The sequence below is a fragment of the Neomonachus schauinslandi genome, chromosome 13, assembly GCF_002201575.2.
Source record: "Neomonachus schauinslandi chromosome 13, ASM220157v2, whole genome shotgun sequence".
Lineage (NCBI taxonomy): Eukaryota > Metazoa > Chordata > Mammalia > Carnivora > Phocidae > Neomonachus > Neomonachus schauinslandi.
The window spans coordinates 89953203-89974482 of record NC_058415.1 but is presented as its reverse complement, the minus strand read 5'-3'; the positions used below and the strand labels follow the sequence as shown (position 1 = coordinate 89974482).

At 55.3% G+C, this 21280-nt stretch overlaps 3 protein-coding genes across 7 annotated transcripts in view; 2 read left to right on the top strand and 1 right to left on the bottom strand.

Annotated features, from left to right (window-relative positions):
* The window catches only part of TSC1 (TSC complex subunit 1), a 29573-nt gene extending 24716 nt beyond the window's left edge, over window positions 1-4857 (top strand). For all 3 annotated transcript variants that reach the window (XM_044920494.1, XM_021691328.2, XM_044920493.1), the window contains 3 exons: window positions 2581-2768; window positions 2853-3014; window positions 3376-4857. In XM_044920494.1, coding sequence (XP_044776429.1) covers window positions 2581-2768; window positions 2853-3014; window positions 3376-3910 — 885 coding nt within the window. In that variant the 3' untranslated portion in view covers window positions 3911-4857. The remainder of the gene's footprint in view (window positions 1-2580; window positions 2769-2852; window positions 3015-3375) is intronic.
* A 4709-nt stretch (window positions 4858-9566) lies between these two features.
* SPACA9 (sperm acrosome associated 9) lies at window positions 9567-17249 on the bottom strand. 2 transcript variants are annotated; one of them, XM_021691409.1, is made up of 5 exons: window positions 17229-17249; window positions 13600-13780; window positions 11365-11567; window positions 10539-10686; window positions 9567-9640 (listed from the first exon to the last, which is right to left on the bottom strand). In XM_021691409.1, exons 2-5 carry the CDS (start codon window positions 13741-13743, stop codon window positions 9629-9631), a joined length of 507 nt encoding a protein of 168 aa, XP_021547084.1. In that variant the 5' UTR covers window positions 13744-13780; window positions 17229-17249; the 3' UTR covers window positions 9567-9628. The 2 variants fall into 2 exon arrangements, with proteins under 2 accessions (XP_021547084.1, XP_021547083.1); XM_021691408.1 differs by lacking the exon at window positions 9567-9640 and having other exon boundaries at window positions 10104-10686.
* A 2097-nt stretch (window positions 17250-19346) lies between these two features.
* The window catches only part of AK8 (adenylate kinase 8), a 115251-nt gene continuing 113317 nt past the window's right edge, over window positions 19347-21280 (top strand). For both annotated transcript variants that reach the window (XM_044920645.1, XM_021691542.1), the window contains exon 1: window positions 19347-19444. In XM_044920645.1, the coding sequence (XP_044776580.1) occupies window positions 19361-19444 (84 nt within the window). In that variant the 5' untranslated portion in view covers window positions 19347-19360. The remainder of the gene's footprint in view (window positions 19445-21280) is intronic.

Here is a 21280-nt window from a genome sequence, read left to right as displayed (position 1 = left end):
TTGGGCTTGTGCTTTGTAAAGCTTTTTTGGCCAAATGTAGAAAGTAGTCTTAAAAGTAGAAAGATGTAATTTTCATAATAGAGTTACTCCTTATTTCTCAGCTCCTCTTAGCTCTCAGATTGAGACTGTCTTTAGAAGGATGTTAAATGTGGAACTTTCTAGAAACCAGCTAGCACTCATTTTGGAGGTTTAATGGGTGTGGAAAAGAATGAGGGGAAAACAGGCCGAAGAGAGAGGAGAACCTCTGAAAATGCTGACTGAAACGCATTCCTCACGTCTCCTGAGAGAAGTCAGCTGGGCCGGCCTCTTCAGCTGGAACACTTGGACTCCCGGGGCCTCTTGGAGCCACCTGACCTCTCTGGGCCTTGTTTCACGGTCCCTGAATGGACGTGATGACCCTGACTTGTAGCAGTTAGGATGCCTATGGCTGTAAGCAGGAACAACAAAGCCACTAAGCCAGCTTAACAATAAGAAGTTTTGTTATCTCACTTGACAAGAAGTCCCAAAGTAGGTGAGTTCCAGGTTGGCCAAGTCAGCGGTTTAGGGACAGCATCCAAGAGCCCAGTTCTGAGGCACCTTACTGGCTGAGTCCGTAGAGCATGCCCCTCTTTATTTAGAAATTTTTTAATATTGGGCGCCTGGGTGGCTCAGTTGGTTAAGCGACTGCCTTCAGCTCAGGTCATGATCCTGGAGTCCCAGGATCGAGTCCCATATCGGGCTCCCTGCTCAGCAGGGAGTCTGCTTCTCCCTCTGGCTCTTCCCCCTCTCATGCTCTCTCTCTCTCAAGTAAATCTTTTAAAAAAAAAATTTTTTTTAATATTTTAAAGTTTTTTAAATTAATTAATTAATTTATTTAGGTGATCTCTATACCCCACGTGGGGCTTGAGCTCACAACCCTGAGATCAAGAGTACGGACAGGAAGGAGCATGTGACTCTTGATCTCAGGGTTGTGAGTTCGAACCCATGTGGGGCAGAGAGATTACTTAAAAAACAAAAACAAAAACAAAACACCCAGTTTTTTCCACTCTTCTCTACCACCTGACCTTTTCTGGCAACCGTGTCCTCCAGCTAGCTGTGCCGATGGTTGCAAGGTGTGTGCCGCAGGAACAGCGGTCACAGGTAGACAGACACCATGATTTCCCCTGGAAGAGGAGAGGTTCCTTCCTGCGGGTCTCTCTCAGTGAGGAAACTTTGCCAGGAACCCTCCCCCAGACTTCCCACCCTTGCTGTTGGCCAAGATTGTATCTTGTGCCCATCCCTAGCTCAGTCATTGCCTTGAACCTGTCAGGATTTGCCCTTGGACCTGGAGTCAGGCTTCCTCTCGTTCAGTCAAGTGGGGGAGGCAGGATGGTATCTGAGAATCGGGTTGGGCACGGCTGGTAGGTGTTGGCTGTAGCGCCTCCGGCAGTGGTTATGAGGGTTCGTGGAGGCGCGTGGATGTTCCCAGTTCGGTAGCTGCTTTGAGTCTCCATAAAGAGCTCCTATCATTGATGACAAAGGCCCGATTTGTTCACCTCACCTGTGCTGAAGTCTGGAGCCCTTGGGCACAGCTACAATGGCCACATGATCTGGTGCCCAGTTCTGAGCTTAAATCTCTGGAGTTCCACACCAGGAAAGCATTCACTGGTCATCTTCGAGGCAGGGACACCTCCGTGGAAGCTCATCTCCTTGCTTTTTACGGTTTGTTTTCTATTCTTTTTTTTTTTAAGATTTTATTTATTTAGTTGAAAAAGAGTGTGCAGGAGCGGAGGGTTTGTTATCTTTAAAAACAACAACAAACCTATGCTAAGTTTTATGTTACGTATACCTTACCACAGTGAAAACACACGATACAAATGTAACACACGCTTGTTAGAAGAGTGTTGTTTCCGTGTCTCCTCTGAGCACGGGTGCACACGTGCTCTGGGTGTCCAGCTGGCTCGGTCTTTGGGCGGGCAGGCCGTCTGCCTGGCGTGGTCTGCGGGCTTCGGGGCGCCTGATCCACGCGGGCAGCGTTGCCTGAGCAAGCCTGGCCCACTGCGCTGCGCCTGCTAGCTTTCCCTTAGTCGGTGTGAGGGGAGAAGAGTCTAAAAGAAAACAAATCACCTAAGACACCACTATGTTGAAATAACTGAATATTTGTATAGTTTCGTTTGGTGTTTGTGAATGTCACTGTTTACATAGTTGATCCTACTGTTCACATGGTTTTATATAAAGTTTGCTTTTCTATCTTTTTACTGATACATAAACTGTAGGTTTACTAGAAACTTGTAGATATAAAATGTATTTTAATTCACTTAACTGTTCTCCTGGCATTAGACTTAACAATGCTTCCAGTTTTTTGCTCTTCTAAACATAATACAATGATCATTTTTGTGCCAAAATGTCTAGTCGTGTTTCAAATGACTTCCTCAGGGGCAGATTTCAAGGAGGGGTTACTAGATTAATACTTGCTGCCAGTTTACTTTGCAGAAAGTTGTACGAATTCCGATTCCCAGCAGCAGTGCCCCAGAGCGCCTTCTCAGTGCTTAGTGCCTTGCTTTCGCACAACAGAGGTAGCACACTCGTTTTCTCAGGGACTAACTCCGGCCTTTCTTGTAGGAGGTAGAAATGATGAAAGCTGCGTGTCGGAAAGAACTAGAAAAAAACAGAAGCCACGTTCTCCAGCAGAATCAGAGGCTCGATACCTCCCAGAAACGGATTTTGGAACTGGAATCTCACCTGGCCAAGAAAGACCACCTTCTTTTGGAGCAGAAGAAATATTTAGAGGATGTCAAAGTCCAGGCAAGGTAACTCTGGTGGGCATGGGTTTCTGCAGTGATGGGTTTTTTTGTCAGTGGGGCTTCCTATATTCTGGGTGGTCTGTGTTTCAGAGGACAGCTGCAGGCTGCAGAGAGCAGGTATGAGGCTCAGAAAAGGATCACCCAAGTGTTTGAGTTGGAGATCTTAGATTTATATGGCAGATTGGAGAAGGACGGCCTCCTGAAGAAACTTGAAGAAGAAAAAGCAGAGGCAGCTGAAGCGGCAGAAGAAAGGTAGGAACAAAGAGGCGGGAGCTGCAGCCTTGTCCCCGAGCCGCCAGCAGCAGAATAGGGCCCGCGTCTCGGGGCGTGAGAAACCGTCTCCGCTGGCTTAGGCAGGGCCGCCCGGGTGTCTCTCTGCATCCCTGTCCTTGGCCCCAGATCGCGGGATGTGGTCACAGGAAGTGCTCACATGTGCGATCTCCATCTCCCGTCCCTCGCTGAGACTCGGTTTCTCTTGCCGAGACCTCCCACTCAGGTTCCCCACTCGAAAGCGCAGAGTTCAGTGTCTGTGGGCCCGCGTAGTTGCACGCCCCTCCCACACACGCAGGCACCGCCAACGCCGCCCCTCTTCTCCTCCCTGGGTTTCTTACAGGCTTGCCTGTTGCAAGGACGGCTGCTCGGATTCCGTAACAGGGCACAGCGAAGAGGCATCTGGCCACAATGGCGACACCAAGCCCCCCCGACCCGGCGGCAGCGCGCGGGCCAGTGGCGCGAGTAGAGGGGGTGGAGGTGGCCGCGGCGGCAGCAGCAGCGAGCTTTCAACCCCGGAGAAACCCCCCATCCAAAGGGCCGGCCTGTTCAGCAGTCGTTGGGAAACTACTGTGGGAGAGTCTGCCACCAGCATCCCCACGACTGTCGGCTCCCTTCCCAGTTCAAAAAGCTTCCTGGGCATGAAGGCGCGAGAGTTATTTCGTAATAAGAGTGAGAGTCAGTGTGATGAGGACAGCGTGACCATCAGTAGCCTTTCTGAGACGCTAAAGACAGAACTGGGCAAAGACCCGGGTGTGGAAGCCAAGACCCCCCCGAACCTCGACGGCCTGCACCCCTCCCCCCCGAACCTGGACAGTGTTGGACAGCTCCACATCATGGACTACAACGAGACTCATCATGAACACAGCGAAGGATGACGGTCACTCGGTGTTAACTTGCAGGTTGCTGGCGTAGAACAGGAGGTGTGAATGCACGTTCCCAGGCTTTCCTGTCTCCAGGGTCTGGGTGGCTAGCTCATGTGGTGGAAATGGGATGGAGGTCCTTTTGACAGTTGACTGAATGCAGAACGGTTTTTGGATCTGGCATTGAAATGCCTCTTAACTTTCCCCTGAGCCCACTCCCCAGCCTGTCTTTATTTACCCAGCAGTGTGGACTAATCCGAGGGCCAGTTTGCGTTCCTCAGTAGCTTTATTTTCTTCCTTCCCCCACAATGGTTGCGCCCTTTGAACCTGTGCAATATGAGGCCAAATTTAATCTTTGAGTCTAACACACCACTCTCTCCTTCCCTGAAACTTGGAGAATGGGTTGGCTGTCCGTTAGCCCAGGTAACTGGTGGTGTTGCAGGTAAGTCTCGTTTTGTCCCTTTCCACAGGGATGTATGTAGCTTGCGAAGCCGGTCGACTTCATGTGGAAGCTTTTCACATGAGACTTTGTCACCGCTTTTTGGTTCTGAAGTGCAGCCTCTCTAGCAGCAGATCTAGAGAAACAATTGTTTATTCCCCCTTACGTTCTTTTGGCGGTTCTGATAAGCTTCCTAGAAAGTTCTGTGTGAACAAACGTCTGTTCTTAGAGGAGTCTGGAGCTGGCACCATGGAGACCATCCTTTTCCTTTGGGAATGCTCTGTCCCTCCTTCCCCGCTACCTCTTATTTATTTGGTGTTTGCTAGAAAGCTGGGACTGCTCTGACCAGGCCGGCGTAGGGGTGGTAAAACCCGCTCTCTGCAGGAGGGGAGGTTGGTGGCTTGAGCAGTTGCCTGAGAAGCCCTTGTGGACCAGGAACTGCCCCTCGGGCAGGGCTGTGCTAGCTGAGCCTCGGGGTTCACCCCTCCCTTTGTGTTTCCGTGAGCCTCTCGTTTGTGTCAGCTTCTTGGTGATGCTGCTGCAGAAAGGCTCTGAAGGTCCAAAGAGTTTCTTCAGCATTTAAATGACCATTGCTTCTCAGGCTGCTAGAGCCGCGTCGCCGTTGCTGGTTCTAGACCACCAAAAAGGTAACAGCTTTCTCACACCAGCTAACTTTCCGGGGCCGACCTCCACGGAGCTTGATGCTGCTCCCTTCCCGCACGTTAGTCGTGGCCGAGCATGTTAGAGCAGAGTCCTGGCGAGTGTTGACAGAGGCGGTCTGACGCGCACCCTGGGCTGCCTGCACACGCTCGGGTGACCGCAGCACAGCGTCTGAACTCAACACAGGCTCCAGAGGTAGATGCTAGAAGCCTAAGAGTTGTTGCTTAGTGTCCCAGCTGAGGCAGAGAGAGACCGGTAGGAAAGAGACGATGAACTTGGTTTTTCTCTTTTTTATTCTTTTAGTTAATATGAGGGGGTTCAGCCATGAGGGGGGAAAAGACGGACTGTGATGGTACGAGATCTTACTGCTTACAGAAGCTTCCAGCATGTGAGGGTGAAGGTCTTTTGTTTTAAGTGTTGCAGTAAACATTCTAGCACTCCTGACCAGAGGGGCGAGGTCACCAGAGACGCTGTGTCACCACCAGTACACTGGCGGGAGGCCTCTTCGGGACAGGATCTTCAGGTGTGCTCGACTGTGCCCGGCCCGGCCCGGCCCGGCAGTGGCCGCTGGATGTCCCGTGTGGACTAGCAGTAACCCCGTGTGGTGAATTCAGCTTTGTCCAAAGGAGAGCATAAAATCGAGTATGTCCTGTTTCCTAGTTCAGTTTTAGGAAAGGAAAACACGAACAAATTCAGAAAGGAAACATGCTAACTGGATGCCTACTGAAACCAGGTCAGAATGCTCACCCTCCCCCCGCCTGAGAGACTGCCACAGAACAAAGACACCAGGCGTTTAAATCAAAGCCTTTTCCCTGATTAACTGGCAGAGGCAGAGGCCAATGTAGAGAAAGAAAAAACATTTTTAAGAACTGAGAAGATGTAAAAATACAGGGGAGAAGGGGGAGGCAGCGTGGTGAAGTGGGCCGTGGCCTGCGCTGGAGGCTCCACGGGCAGGTCTCTGGGCCCAGGGCCCTTGGCACATCCCTCCGGCCCAGCCGGCTGCTCAGCTCGACAGCCATGGCCAGCCTAGGGGAGCTGCCCTCAGCTTCCTTTGCGTTCTAGGGGGCCGGGCTTTTTATTCAGCCAAGGCTGGGGGATTGAGGCCTGGACGTGTGTTGAAGTTACCCAGCCTGAACATTTAGGCTTTTATGTTGCAAAGGACTCAAGTCAATAGTAAGGTTTAGTTTGGTTTTAAATACAATAAACCTGCCAGGGGCCAACAGGTCACCGATTGCGCTGCAGCGAGTCTTTTTAAGGACTGAAAGGTGATAGTAGAGGGACACTAGAGAGAGAATTCGAGCCTGGGAGCTGGCAGGGCAAAGGTATTAGAATAGTTAGAGCATCAGGTCGAGCAGCTTGGGCAGGTCAGGCTTGGGCAGCTCGGGCAGCCTCTGCCCGGCCACTCGGAGCACACTTGCCTGCCTCAGAGCCGTGTGGCCAGCGTGCATGACCTGCTCTGCTCCCCACCCGACACTAACCAGGGTCAGCACAGGCCCTGGGGTTGCAGTCTGCTTCTTGGGCAGCATGAAATTTGTTTTCAAAAGGAGCACTACAGTTCATGGGGGTGGCGTGGTCTCCATAGAGAAAGCGCATTCCCGAGTCCACTGCAGGACGGAAGCACATGGGCCTCTCTCAGACAGGACTTTGAGGGATTTTTAAAAAGCTTTTGACAGGGCTCTGCCATAAAGTCTACAGACATCGTTAGTGTAGCATTGGAAGAAGTACCTAGTCACGAGTAAGAAAATAAATCCAAAGGCAGGAGACAGAGGTCGTTTCTTGGGTCAGGAGGTTTTTAAAGGCTTCCGTGAGCCGAGTGCTAGGCCCAGCTGTGGGCGGCCAGTGGGCGGCCGTGGCCTCCCTAGCTTGGTCAGCAGAGTGTTTCAGCTGCTGGGGATTCTTACCAGGCTCCGTGGGTGCAGAGAAGCGATAGGTCAGCTGCTGTGTGTGCCGTGTGGAGGGGAAAGGGGCCAGCTCTTCCGAGCAGGGAACCTGGGAGCCACTGACATGGACGGTGAGCCCACCGTGCAGCTGTGGTCCAAGAGGCTGGCACATCACGGGGCAAAATCAGGACGACAGGACACGAAACTCTAGACCCTGGGCCGTCCCCATTTGCCACAGCCCGTGTAGTTTCTAGAGGTTTTGTCACAAAAGGCCAAAGTCTTATGGTTGTGCAGAAGGGGGTGGCTGATACAGTGGCCGCGATGAGGGGGTCCCCGTGAGCTGGGCTGTAGGGGTTCAGACTCACAGTTCCGAATGAAAACTTGGGTGTTTCTGTGTAGAGAATATAGCATGTGCTGTGACTAGCCAGTGGGGGTTTGTACCAAATACTAGAACATGCCACTTGAAGCCAGAAAGAACGGAAGAACAAGTGAGAGGAAGTGCCACGTGGAGTGCCAAGAGATGGGAGGAAGCCGTGCAGGTTAAGGAGAGTGTGGGCGGCGTGGAGGCTTGGTCTGGAGCCACAGTCCGGGTGGAGGGCCACCCAGCCTCTCTCAGTGGTCCTAGGCCGAGCCCGATCCCACCCAGAGATCCCACCCACGTCTCCTGCGGGGAAGAGAGGGGCTCATGGAATGACCCCCATCAGCGCAGCTCCCTCTGCTCCTTTCCACTCTGGAGGTGCACGCTGGAAACCGATCTCCAGCCCCACCATGTCTGTATGTTTCTGCCCAGACTTCTCTAACTCGAGCCCTCCTTGCCCCTCCCCTCCCCTCCCCTCCTCCCTCCGCTCCCCCGTGTGGCAGAGGAATTGGTTGCCCTCCAGGAGGCTTTTCCGTATAGGTGAAAGAGCAAGTGTAGGTCGGAGCCCGGCCCCAAGGCTGCTGCTGTGACCCTTGTCCCATGTGGCTCGTGTCCCCATCCAGGACTCTCTGACGTGTGCAGGGAGAGTGGGTTCCCGTCTTCTCCATGCTGTCCTCTGGTCTGTACGTGCTCACCTGAGAGAAGACGGGCTGTAGCAACCAGGGAAGCCTGCCCGGGGTAGTGAGCCCTCTGCCCCCCTTCCCTTCCCTTCACCACCGAATTGTCCATCGGGGATAAGTAGGTCAGTTGAACCATTGGAATAGATGCTTTAGAGGAGACCCCTGAGAGTTTGAGACCCACCCCCATCACCCCCTCCTCCCTTCCCCCACCTCGCTACAGTGTTTGGACAGGAGGGTACAGCGCTGCTGGATGCAGCAGATACTCTGGCTGATCAAAGAGGCGGCCGGGCATTTTGCACTAGGAAGAATCAGTGATCACTTTTCAGAAGACTTCTATGGACCATAATAAGTATATTACGGAGGAACAGATTTTGTTAAGATGTAATCTAGTTTTGTAACTCAATCATGGATCAACCACATGTGGCTAACTTGCAGTTTAAAGGGGTCCCATCAGTGAAAAAAAGATTTTTTTTTAACTGACTGCTTTTAGTTAAATTTGAGAAAGTCCTCTTGTCAAAAGGTTTAAACCTTCCCGCCTTGATCTTAAAAGCATGTCAAACAATCCACGTCAGATGCCATAAACAAGAACTGCGAGAGAAAATGGTACAATCTTAGTAAATGGGAATTGGAATCAAAAGGGTTTGCTGTCCTTCTTAGAACGTTCTAAAATGTCAAGGCAGTTGCTTGTGTTTAACTGTGAACAAATAAAAATCTATTGTTTTGCACTATTCTGCTGTGTTGACATGAAGTGACTCGCGCTGGCCTCTGAGGGGCTTGTAGGCAAAGTAGGGACCCGTCCACGGATGCAGAAGCTTCCAGCCTGGCTTGGTTGGTCACCTCAGGTGGCTGGAGGAGGTGCTGACAAGTAGAATCTGGCTTTCATCTCTCTAGGACCCTTTTTGTTCTAGCCCATTCTCTGGCCCACAGCCACAGATCCTCCCTTTCTCTGCCTCGGATTCCTGCCTTCCCCCCCCGAGAGTGGCATGGTGGCATGAAGCGGGTGACGTGAGTCATCCCCACCCACCCAGACTCTCCAAGCCGGACGGCCTGCAGGGGCTGCACTGCTGTCCCACCTCGTGCTAGGAGTATGCTTGCCTCCCTACGGGTTGGCTGGCCATTGGCTTTAATACAGTCCTTTTGGTGGCACCCAGGTGACACCGAGGTCATCGAGAGCTTACCGGTCCTGTTCTGTGAGCGTGCCAGGGAGAAGGGCAGCTGGCACCCACCACCTTCCTTCCGTTACGTCATCAGGGATTTGGAGGAAGGCAGGAAACTACCTCAAACAATTGTTCGATCCAGCCTTGCCTCACCGTCTCTTCCTTGGAACAGACATTTCCAGCTGTCCCTGGAAATCGGTGTGCTCTGCCCATGTTAATGGCGGAAGCAGCTCTTTGAGAGAAAGACTCAGAGATGGCAGTTTTTTATTTCGTCTGGAAAATTCAGATGTCTATTCAGATTCCTGTCTGAACAGCTTCTAACTACGGAAGGCCAGTTACGAGCTGGCCTGTGGGTCTTTGGCATGATCCCCCCGAGAGCAAATGTCTATAGTGGTTGCTCTTTGCTCGTGGTTTTGCTTGTGAGGCTACTGGCCAGTGTCCTCTGAGGTCTTAGGGTAAATAAAGAAGGGATAACTCCCAGGAAACCAAGCCAGGCAGAGAGGTGGGAGAACACTTTTTATTCTTGACGGTCGCCCCCGAGGAAACAAGAACACAGAAGCTAAGTCGCCCCCTGTGAAGGGAAAAGCCAACAGTCAGTCAGAACTTCCAGCAAGCACAAAAGCCAGATACACATTCTATAATGTCGGGGCCTTGACTGTGTTGTGAAAATCAGGAAACTGTCCTTGCACGGGAGCCATAAAATCAGAATTCTTCCGGCTTCTCTCATGGCCTCCCCTCTCCCAAGTAAAGGAGAGCAAAGGCAGGTTCGTTCCCCTTTGGGTTTTGGTCCAGAGACCTAATCACACTAAGTCCACCGTACCAGCCCTCAGCATCCTGGCAGGCCGAGCAGCCAGATCTTGCAGGAGCCGAGCCTTGCCTACGGTTGCCGCTGTGGTGGGAAAGGAGCTGGCAGGCCTCCGGCTCGGTGGCTCAGCCCAGAAAGCCGGACCTGCAGCGTGGCCGGGCCCGGCAGGGTGCGGGCTGGGAGCTCCCAGAGCACCTGGGCAGGCCGGTGACCCCAGCTCTCAGCAGCCTCCCCGGGACACCCACTCCCACCAACACCGGAAGTGGGGGTCCTCTTCATTGGCACAGAGCCGGACACTCAGGCGAGGAGAGCTTAGAAGTGAAAGTGACAGAGGGAGAGAGTTTCTCAACAGTATCAGGCAGGCCCTCTGGGGTTCATCCGTGGCGGGGACTGTGGGCGCCAAAGAATGGATCAGCCGGTGGAGACCAAGTTAAGTGACCAAGCACCCTACGGGACGCAGCAGCTTGCCGGCTCTGAGTTACAGTTTCCCGCCAGGCGGTCTCCAGGGAGGTTTGAGACATCCTGTGTCATTCCCCCTAGGTTTGGGGCTGTCTTTTGTAAGTCGGCTACGTTTGTGCTTCCTTAACCGAGGCTGGGTGCCTGTGGTCCAGGCAGGGCGAGTGGCCGCCCCGGTGGCTTCCTGGTGTGCCTGGGGCTCACTCACATGCTGCAGGGCTTTGCGGGGCAGCTTCTCCGAGTGGGCGATCCATTCTTTCATTAAGTCCAGGACGATGGGGATGAGACTGACGACGCCTCCGTAGTGGTTCCTGGCCTCGTCACAGCTGAGGTGGTTCACCACGTCGTGAGGGTACCTGCGGGGCAGCAAGAGGGCTCTGTCCAGGCCCGGGGCAGGCCCTAATCCTGGCCGCCCCTCAGAATCCCCTGGGGAGGCTTAGGGCCACATGGGCCGAGCCGCACTCTCTACCGGACCGTGGTTCGGCGGGCCTGCGGCCCAGGAGCCCTGGCTAATCCAGGGGTGAGGGGCAGGACTCTCGAAGCACTCGCCTTCGGTTGTAGAACCCCGGATCAGGGGCCGTGGAAACCTGCCGTAACTGCTCCAAAACCTGCTGGTTAGTCCCTCTGCCTCTTCTCCACCCTGATAACTAAACGGCGTGCTCCGGAACAGGGCACCCTGTGCTGAGGGCCCCCAGGGCGCAGAATGAGGGAGCCGCAGTGGCGGTACTGGGGCTTCTCCGTGGGCTTCTGGGAACACGTGCCCTGCGGCCCCCCTTCCCTTTGCCCGGCACCAGCTCCACTCCACCTGCGGCCTCAGCAGCCCTCGTTTGCACTAAAACGGTTTGTGGGGTTGGCCCTTCCAGTAAGTCAGTGGGCCTGGGAGTTCCCACCGGGGCAGGGGGTCTGGACAGTCGCCACAGGATCCACCCGTGGGGACGCACCTGCCCTCTGGGCGGAAGCCGGCTCCTTCCTGCGGGTCGGCCGGCTCCCTCCCTGCCCTGCTGCCCTCCGCAACAGGCCCAGAAGGGACTTACTTTGCCCTGAGGCTGCTCAGGTCGTTGCTTTGGCTAACCAGGGATTTGCATTTCTCGAGCAGGTTGCTGGTGGCCGGGCTGCCGGAGTGCAGGGCTTCGAAGTGCTGACACAGCCTGCTCAGCTCTGCGCAGATGTCCAGGAACAGGCGCAGAACGCGCCGGTCTGTGGCGTTGTTGCAGTAATGCTCCGTGTAGCTCTGCACCTGTGGGGGCCGCACGCCAGGCGCTCAGGGGGCGGGGTCACGGGGCCGACGCGTCTGCACGCAGTTACGGTCACGGAGCGTCCCAGGCGCTGCGCCACGCGCCGTGCAGCCTGGACCTCGCACCTCTCAACACGCTCATCTAAACCCCACCGGGTGCCACGCACCCCAGCCAACACCTAAAGCAAAGAGCGCTGCTCCCCGACCTTTCGGGCCTCAGTCCCCCTCAGGCCCCACTGAGGAGCAGAGAGAAGGCACTAAATCCTCTGAAGTTTCCTTGTCCTTTGTCTCCAAGGCAGAGGAAGGAGGGACAAGGGGAGCCGGCAGAGGGGTCACCCACAGAAGGTAGTCTGAACCTCACACCACACACCGACACCAACTCTAGGATGAAGAGCTTAAACGCCAAACAAAATGAAAGCTCCCCTGTGAACGTGTTCCAGATGCAGGAGTCGGGACGCCTTTCTCCAGTCGTTAGAGGTGTTCAGAATGGTGAGACGGCTGATCCGCGTTCAACCCCTCTCCTTGGGGGGAGTGGAGGTCCTTCCCGGGCAGGGGCTCTTCCTCTCTATCCAACCTCACCCCCCCGCCCCGCTCCTGTCTCTCTGGATCTGAGGTCAGGCAAGGGGGAGGCCTGGCCTTGGGCTGGGGAGAAACTGGCTCCGGTCCAGGCAGGATCACTGGCCCATTTCCCCAAGGCAGGCCCTACCCGTGGCGGGCCGGTGGCCGGGGACATCACCTCCCTCCCCTAGCAGCCAGAACGTTTAAGTCTAAACCAGGTCGCCTTTCTGTTGCTAGGGGATGTCCTCCCACATGATCTGAGTGGTTGCAAGTCCAGCAGCTCTGGGGGGTGGGGGGGCTCCGGCCACCTCCATATCTGCTAGGGCACTGCGGAGGGTGAGGAGGGGCCTGGCCCGCGGTGTAACCACAACACAGCAGTCACTGGGCTACCTGGTGTGTGCGCCGGTTACCTGTGGATGACCCAGCTCAGGGAGGGCTTCCCATAGAGAGTCAAACCCTGGGGCCGCTGTTTACCAAGAGCCTTTGCTGAACCAGGGCCCAGAAGGCCACTCCCTTGTGCGTGTGAGGGGGGTGGGGGTGCGGGTCTCAGATGCTCCTTCCTGATAAACCTGTCCAGTGGCCTTGGAAGTCAGAGCCTTTGGGGAACGGGCTAGAAAAAGGATGTAGCTAACTGACTTCCAGATAGTTCAGGGGAAAGAGGCTATTTTCTGTAGGTTTAAAAAGTTTTCAAGTTAAAAAACCGGGAGAGGCTTTTACATATATTAGAAGAAAGGATTTTTTTAGGATGCAGGCAGGGTTGCTATTCTCTGTGGGCCCGTGCACTTCTCCTAAGCAGTTCTGAGCTCTGAGGCCGCACCCGCCCCACGCCATAAGCCACTGGCCTTCCACAAGCTGACCGTGGGCCCGAGGCATGAGTGCAGTTGGGAGGGTCCCACCTACGTGTGTGCTGCTTCCTGGAAGGCGTGTTCGGTCTTCGGCAGAGCAAACTGGGATAGAGCTAACTCACGAGGACACCCGGGTTACGTGAAAATGTTTGCAGACGGAGGTGGGGAGGGGGGTGGAGCAATGTGCTTGGCGCCTCCCAGTTTCTCAGATCCCAGTAGGATCTGACAGCTGGGACCACAGGCATCAGACGCTGGCTGAGAGTCTCCCTCATGATCTCCCTAAATCCGCATACTCCCCGGAGGTTCTCACTCTACAGAGTAGACAACTGGGGCACAGACAGGTGACTCCCGGCCGGAGGTCACAGGGTACGTGGGGCTGAGCCAGGACCTGAACCCTGGCTGGCAGTGTCCAGCCCATGTTTGTAACCACTTTGTTATTTACTCACATACTTGGGGAGGGGATGCCTGGCTCATTCCACTAGTTAGGCTCTGAGTGCTGACTCTGGCACAAAGGTGCTTGCCCCCTCTGGGCTTCAGTTTCATCTTTCAAGTAAGGTGTCACCCAGGAATCTCTGGGCCTGGCAGGCCCCTGGGAGCCCGGCCCCGCCGCCCGCCAGCCCACGGGATGCCACCTGTCCGATGCTGGCGATGGGCCGGATCTTGTCGTGGGCGTTCTCCCTGCAGTGCTCCAGCGCGGTGATGAAGGTGAACTGTTGCTGTTGGAAGAGCTTGTACTTCTGCTCGATGTTTCGAAGAGACTCCTTCGCCTCATTCATTGTCTTCCTCAGCGGTCATTCACAGGAGAAGGGGGATCTATGGGGAGGAAGAGTGCAGGGCTGAGGCCCCAGGCACAGACTGCAGAGCCAGCTCTGGAGTCCCAGACCAACATGCCTAGGCCCCTCTCAGGCAAGCACCGTGCTCACTCCAGATGCCCCAGGCCGTCCAAGACAGAGCAGAGCCTGACCCAGGTCCCTCTACCCTCCAAGGACACATTCTTTGCCATCAACTGTGACTTCCTTCCCTCAAGTGTGGACACAGATTGCTCTGGTCCTCAGTTTCTCCAGACCGTGGACACACACACACACACACACACACACACACACAGAGCCTCCAATGCCTTCCTGTGCTGTCAGCAACAGAGGGGATCACGGCATATGTCACAGAAAATAAGATCTGTGATTATCAGTTTGGACCAAATCATTTTAAACCATCTGCCTCTTTGCAATTGGTGGGAAAGTCTAGGGATTGTTTCCAGTGGGCCAAGCAGGGGAAGAGCCTGTCCTGGATTGTCGAGTGTGAGAAGATGCAGTTTCCCTGCTCTGTGCTTGGGTCAGGAGCCCTGATCTCAGGCTGGCACATTCTCAGGGCAGGGGCTGGCCTGATGGGAAACATTAACGCCATGGCGATTGCTCTCTTCTGGTGCCTCACAGACTGTCCCTGGTGTGGTTCAGGTAGTCCACAAGGCGTCTAGAATCTTCTGTGAGCAGAGAAGGCTGTGGGTTCTGCTCTCTGTGACACCAGTTTTGCTGAGCCTGTGCAAGATACCCAGGGCCCAGATTTACGGAGCCTTAGAACTGGGAGACCTCAGTCGGTCAACTCCCCTTAACTTCCGGCGGGGGGGCAGCTGAAGTCCAGGGTGTCACAGCAAGCTTGTCGGAGACCCCCTAGGTCCCAGGCTTCCTGACATCTGACCAGAGTCCTCAAAGCTGCCCCAGCCGCCGCGCCTCCACCACGAGGCAGCAGCACACATGTGCCCTGTGTGAGCGGGGGTCAGAGGAGGCTGAGCCAAGGTGGGGTCCAAGTGAGTCGCTGCAAGGGCTGGGGCGGGGCAGAAGACATCCCAGGCTTCCTGGCAGGCCCCAGGTGGAGAGGAGCAAGCCCAAGGGAGACGGGAGGCCATTTCTGCTGTGTCTCCCTCAGCAACCCGAGCCCAGGGCAGGGCTGGAGCAGGGAGGGCATCTCCGAGGCAAGAAGAGGGATGAAAGGAAATGCAAGAACAGATGAGAAGGTGGCCTCCAGGACACGACGGGGGCAGCACATCAGAGAACTCGGGGAGCGCTGGGAGCTGAGTCGCGCCAGGATGGGCCCTGATAATGGCGCCCTATGAACCTCAGTGGGTCGAGGAGGACATTCAGCAGCAGTGCCCAGCGCACCGCCCCCCCCCGCCCCCCAGGAGCCACGATGCCTGTTTGCTCACAGCAGCTGCAGCTCTATGGGGGTGGGCCTGGGCCAGGGCCGGGCTGGGCGCCTGTGTCCTCCCCACTCAGTCCCCTGCCTGCCGTGGGCAAGCGCAAAGGGGAGCCTGGGTTGTGGGGATGCAGTGGGGGCCCTCTCTTTGTCAGACACCTGGAACCCCTGCCAAGGTCCCCCTACCCCCTGCCCAGAGGTGGCAATGGGGGATGGGGTAAAAGGGGGCAAGGTTTTGGGTTGTATCTCCAATGGTGCAGGCTTACCAGGCAGGTGAGGCCCTCGGTGTGAAACTGAAGGGGCACCACAAAGCCCAGCAATCGAGCCAGGTAAAAATATTTGACACACTATTTGAAGAAATAAAAGTCAATAGCAAAAAGTCCACAAAGTGCCTGAATTTTAAGTAAACACAGGATGGGATCCAGTGCGGGGCCTTTTGCTGTACAGGAGTCCGAGGCAAAAGCAACAAGTAATACTGATCCCGTCTTTAAATTTTTAATAGTTTACTCAATGGTTTTTTTGCATTAGTTTTGATGTTTTTAAATGTTATTCGTCCTGATGGCGGGGGTTTTTGGTGCCCTTCACATTCTGCGCCAAGACAACCGCCTTAGTTGCCTCACCTAGTTTGGGCCTGGGGCTTACAAGTGACGCGGGGGCTGAAGGCCTAGGAAAGTCGGAGCCCAGCACACAGGGGGGTTTCGGGGGAGGAGTGGGAGCACGTGCTTTCAGTCTGGCCTTCCCCCATTAACGCTCGGGGCTGTGCTGGGTGGTTAAGAACCCAAGCCCGGAGTCCCATAGTCCCGCTTCAAATCCTGGTGCCCCTGCGGGGTGAGCCTCCGCGTTCTAACATGCTATTGGGAGAGGACAGGGCCAGCCTCCCAGCCTTGGGGTGAGGACTGCGGCAGGTGGCAGGTGTGGAGCCCAGGGCCTGGAATGCGGCAGCACCCGGTTGTCGGGGCAGCGAAAGCAGCTGTGATTACACGGTGTGCACACAATCACGGCAGCAGGTCACGACAGGCATGGTGTGCACCCCAAAAGCAGCAGAGGCTGCTGAGGGCTTGACCTCCTGGAGAGGAGAGGTGGGGAGGGTGGGGCAGAGGGGTGGGGACCCTGGCTAGAGGCTGGGAGGGGGTTATGTTGAATATTGTGAGCAAGCACAGAAGGCAGTGGACAGGGTAAGGCCGAGGGACCTAAGCGTCAGACAAAGCTAGGAGAACCACTGAAGGCCAGAAGGGGTAAGAAGCATGTCATGCGTTCATTCGTTCATTCATTCATTCATTCTGCAATGCCTCCCATACGCCAGACACCATTCTGAGTGCTGGGCTATATACAGCATTGAACAAAATAGACAAGATCCCCTTCCCTGGAGGGACTTATCTTTCAGAGTGGGAGGCAGACAATAAGGATGAGTGAATGAACCATGTTTTAGATAAGGGCACTGCTAAAGACAAAAGGAAGCTGGGCAGTGGGATGGGCGTGTCGGGATGAAGAGCTTCACAGTCTGCAAGAGGGTCCTTTGCAGGGGGTGGGTGGGTGCGGGGCAGGGCAAACTAGAGCCATGCTCCAGCCTTCAAGGAGATCCTGAACACCCACCCCAACCCTCCTAACAGCAGTTACTCTCCATGGGGCCCTAGGAAAACCCTGGCCATGCATTAAGTCCTCACCTATGAAGGTACCATGATTATCCCATGACAGATGACGAAGCTGAGGTTACCCAGGTAGGAGAAGTGAGCCAACCAGGATCTCCCACTCAGCTCTGCCTGACTTTATAAAGTCTGGGCTCTCGGATAGCTCCCTCCTCTCTCTGTGATGGTCCATAGAGACAGACATGCCAGACATCAGACTGACCAGAGCTGGGAGCGGGTGGGTGGGGTGGAGGGGATACCAAAGGCCTGAAAAGCTGCTCAAACCCTCCTAGGGGTCAGGCACTGGCTGGACCCCTGGGCCTCATTTCCACTCCCGTGAGACTGTTCTCTGTTCCCCATCCCCTAGGGGGCTGCCCTAGGTGTCTGACTTCCTGCCACCCTCCTGGGGCTTCCTGGGGCTGTCAAGTTCTCTAAGGTTATAGCACTACCTCGGCTGGTGGCCCCAAGAGCCCCTGAGAGCAAAACTGACGTGGCTCTTGATCCTAGCGACTTGTGACATGCGCGCCAGGAATGTCGTGAGAAGAGCTGTAATAAGCTATCCAAAGTGATCGTCCCTTGAAGGAGAGTCACTGCAGCCAAATTAGTGTGGATGAAAGGCACAGGGTGCAGGCACTTCTCGATCTGGGGGAGGAGGAAGGAAAAAATTATTACCCAATAGGTTTTAGGCTTTAATTGATTTGTATTTTTCCAGGCTGCTAAAGAAGATTAAATCGTGGTATGAAAAGCGCCTAAGGCTTAAAATAAATGAGGAGAAAGGCAAGTCATGTCAGAAATGTCCAGGAAGCAAAGTGAACCTCTCCAGTGCAAATTGCGGGTTTGGTTGTTGTGTTCTTTGTTCAGGGGGAGGCAGCTTCCTTTTCTTCCCCAGCTGTCTTTGCAGTTGGCTTTGACAAGCCAACCAAGGTGTGCACGCTTTGAGGAAGTGGCTCTGAGGGGAAGAGGCAGAACTGCAGCCTTTTACATTGGAGGGCATGTCTCTGGGCAAGTGGCCGGTGGTGACGGCTTTGGCTAGGAGTCAGACGTCAGCCCTGGCTCTGCCTTTGCTTAACAAGTGAACTTGGCCAAGAATTTCCCTCTTTCTGGGCCTCAGTTTATCCATCTGTAAAATCAGGGGGTTTGGATTAGAAGATCTTCAAGGGGACTTCTGATTTTAATGCTTCACGATCAACCCCTGATGAGGAAAGAGGCCCAGAAAAGGGAAATGACTTTTGCCAGAAGTCATTCAGCCACAACCACTTTTCACCATTCTGATCCTCCAATTTCTTATCTGTAAAATGGGAATGAAGGTACTTATTTCTCAGGGCTGGTGCAGAGATTAAACGAGATAATATGGCTAATAGTAGCCCCTATGCATTGTGCACTTATTACATGCCAGTTACCAATACTTCAGGTATATTAGCTCCTGGAATCCTTCCCTAATCCCCACTTCACAGGGGAGGAAAGTGAGGCACAGAGCAGGCTCACAAGGCCAGGTGGAGCCAGGAGCTGAACTTGGGGCAATCTGTACTGACAGTGCCAGACGTCCTGTCCATAACGTACAGACCCCATAGTTTTGTTAAGAACACTGAGGGCTCAAAACCAGGAGTAGCTCCTCCTAAAAATGGCAACAGACAAAAAGCTAGAGCTCCTAGTTCAGCGCTGTGTCTGATACCAGGCTGCCTGCCCTGTCCCACTGGGGCCTGGCGCAACTCAAAAAGCTCCTTCCCCCAACCATGTCCTACCCCACCCCGGTCCCGCACCAGCGGCAGTCCCCTCCATTCCTTTCCCCCCAACCCCCAGGGTTTGGGTGGGCCCGCCCGCCCCCGGCCCGCTTTAACCTTACTGCTCCTAGAGCAGCCTTCACTTACAGAGCGCTCTGAAGCTGGAGTGCCTCCAAGGGTGTCTGGGGCCCCGGAAGGGCGGGGAGGCCCTTCCCAGGGCTGGGGAGGTCGATGAGAAGGGGCGGGGCCGCGGGCCCGATTGTTCCCGTGGGTGCCATAGCAATCGGGTCACGTGGCAGCCCCGCCCCACCCCGTGAGCCTAGGCCTTCCCGCCCGCCCCAGGGACTCCCCTACTTTTTCAAACCGTTCCCCAACCTCTATTCATTTTAAAGATGGGGAAACTGAGGCCCAGAGAACAGAACTGGGCCGGCCCTCAGAGCTCCCAACGCCCGGGTCGGGGTGCGACGGCGGAACCAGCGCAGGACCCGCCTCCCATCCCCTCTGTTGGGGTGGGAGGGTCGACGTGACCCTGAGCGTCCCAGCACCGGGGGCCCTCCCGAGGCACCTCTGGTCCTAGAAGGCCACTGCTGGAGCGGCCTGAGGGGTCCCGCTGAGACGTGCAGACTGCGGAGCGAGGCCCGCGCGGGGAAGCACCTGCCCCCCGGCGGCTGGTCGCGCGGGCCGAGGAGCCGGGGACCAAGCCGAGCTCCAGCCTGGAGGGCCGGCGGGCGCGCGCTGATGACGTAGAGCGGCGGCCCTAGCGACGGCGGTCTCCAGGGCGCGGGCGCGTGCTGATGACGCGGCGGCACGCCGGCCCTACCGACCGCTGTCTCCAGGGAGCGGGCGCACTGCACCGCGGCATGGACGCGACCACCGCCCCGCACCACATACCCCCGGAAATGCCCCAGTACGGGGAGACGTACCACGTCTTCGAGCTGATGCAGGTGACCGAGGCGGCCCCGCCCTGTCGCGACACCGGGCGCCGGCCGGGAGCCTCCGTCGCGATAGGGTGCGCGGCGGCGACCCCGCAGCTGGGGGGTGTCCGACTCCTGTACCGCCGGGACCCCGAGGGATGACTCGGTCGGAGGACGCCCCGCGTCCCTGCCCTGCGGACCCAGGAGGGAGGAAAGGGGGCAGGCCCTGGCCAGGATTTGGTCATGGCTCTGGGCCGGCCAGCTCAATGACCTGGACCAAGTCCCATTCTTTTCTCAGTTCCGGCAGCTGTGAAATGCCAGGTTGCAAGAGCTGGTCTCCAAGGGGGCCCTTCCCGCGCTGACAGACCCCAGCCTGTCTGCAGTGTTCGTTTCTGAGCTGGGAAGTGTCCGAGTTCAAGGTGACATCACCGTCCCCTGAGATGGCTGCGACCGGGGACAGGGGACAGCAGCCCTGTGGCTCGGGCGGCAGCATTTCCCACACGGCCCTTCTTCATTAGGGCGGGAGTTCGGGGCTGCTCCCAACCTCTCATCCTGGGTGTTTGACTTGACCGGGCCCTCTCTCCCTGTGTGCGCTTTGGCAAAGCCCTGCCCCTTCTGGTTGCTCTTCTGCACCTCCTGGAGGCAAAGGCTTTCAGGAGCTGGACTGAAAGAACTCTCTGTCGCTCAGAGGTTGTGAGGGCCGAAGGGAAGCTGGAGCCCAGTTTCCAGAGCATTTGCTCCTCCAAGTACACCCTATCCCCAGAGGCACCACTGTGGTGACCCCTGTGCTCATTTGAGCCTCTGACCTGCACACCTGAGAGCAGAGCTCAGACTCAGAAGTGTCACCATCTCTCCAGCAAACACATGCTTCCTTTGGAAAGTGTTAACTGGCAGAGGGAGGGAGAGAGATTTCTCTAAAACCGGGTGGCCAGTCTGAGAAAAGAAAATGGCCAGCTGAGTTGTAAGTCATCCGCTGGTGGGCAGGATGGGGCCAGCTCCTGGGGGCGCTGTGGTCTGTTCTAGCGAGGCTGCTGTATCTCAGAATGACTTTTGGATGGAACAGTCTGCAGAAGCTTTTAGTCCAGTATTTTCAGTCCTTAGTCATTTGTGTGTGTTCCCTCTGTGGATCTTACCATCTTCATTTCTTACACTTTTTAAAAATAATTTTAGACCCACAGGATGTTACCAAGATAGTACAGAGTTCTGATGTACCCGTCCCCAGCTCCCCCTACTAAGACCATCTAATGTCACTCCTTGACATTCACAGTCCTACAAGACAGTTAACCAGGCAGAGGCCTTATTTGGATTTCATCCGTTTTTACCTGCGCTTCTTTCTTTTTCTGTGTGCACGGTTCTATGAGATGTTATCACATATATCGATTCATACAACCACCACCACAATTCCACTTTCACTTAGTCATTTCTTTAAATCAACCCACTTAAAAAAAAATCAACCTGTTTTACCTCCTCCTGAGCAATATCTTTGAAATCCTAGGTTTCCTAATACACAATAGATACACAACTGCTTAAAAGTGAAATTAAAAACACTCATCTGTAAACCAGCTAGCATCATCTCACGCCGTCTCCGCAGTGCGAGCCGACCAGAGGCCTCGGCCATTCGGGCCCTCCACCAGCTGGGGAAGCTGAGGCTCGGATAAGGGAAGGGACTTGCTGGTGAGGTGCAGAGCGGAGCTAGGACTTCTCACAGCTCCGAGCGCTCTACCCATCCACACGCCCTCCGCCCCCAGAGGCAAACACCCCTCCCTGGTTGTCTCTGAAGGATGCTCCTTCCTGCGCCAGCACAGCTCCTATTATCTACCCAGTTCCTTTCTGTGCCTCTTGTTCTGGAACCATGGAAGCTGCTTT

Bases quoted from the DNA above. Each gene is read 5' to 3' on its own strand.
- SPACA9 (XM_021691408.1), bottom strand. From the start codon at position 13,743: ATGAATGAGGCGAAGGAGTCTCTTCGAAACATCGAGCAGAAGTACAAG. The intron at 11,568-13,599 runs GTGGCATCCCGT...CGGCCCCCACAG, and splicing joins CCATCGCCAGCATCGGACAG to GTGCAGAGCTACACGGAGCA. The intron at 10,687-11,364 runs GTAAGTCCCTTC...GCTGCCCCGCAG, and splicing joins CTGAGCAGCCTCAGGGCAAA to GTACCCTCACGACGTGGTGA.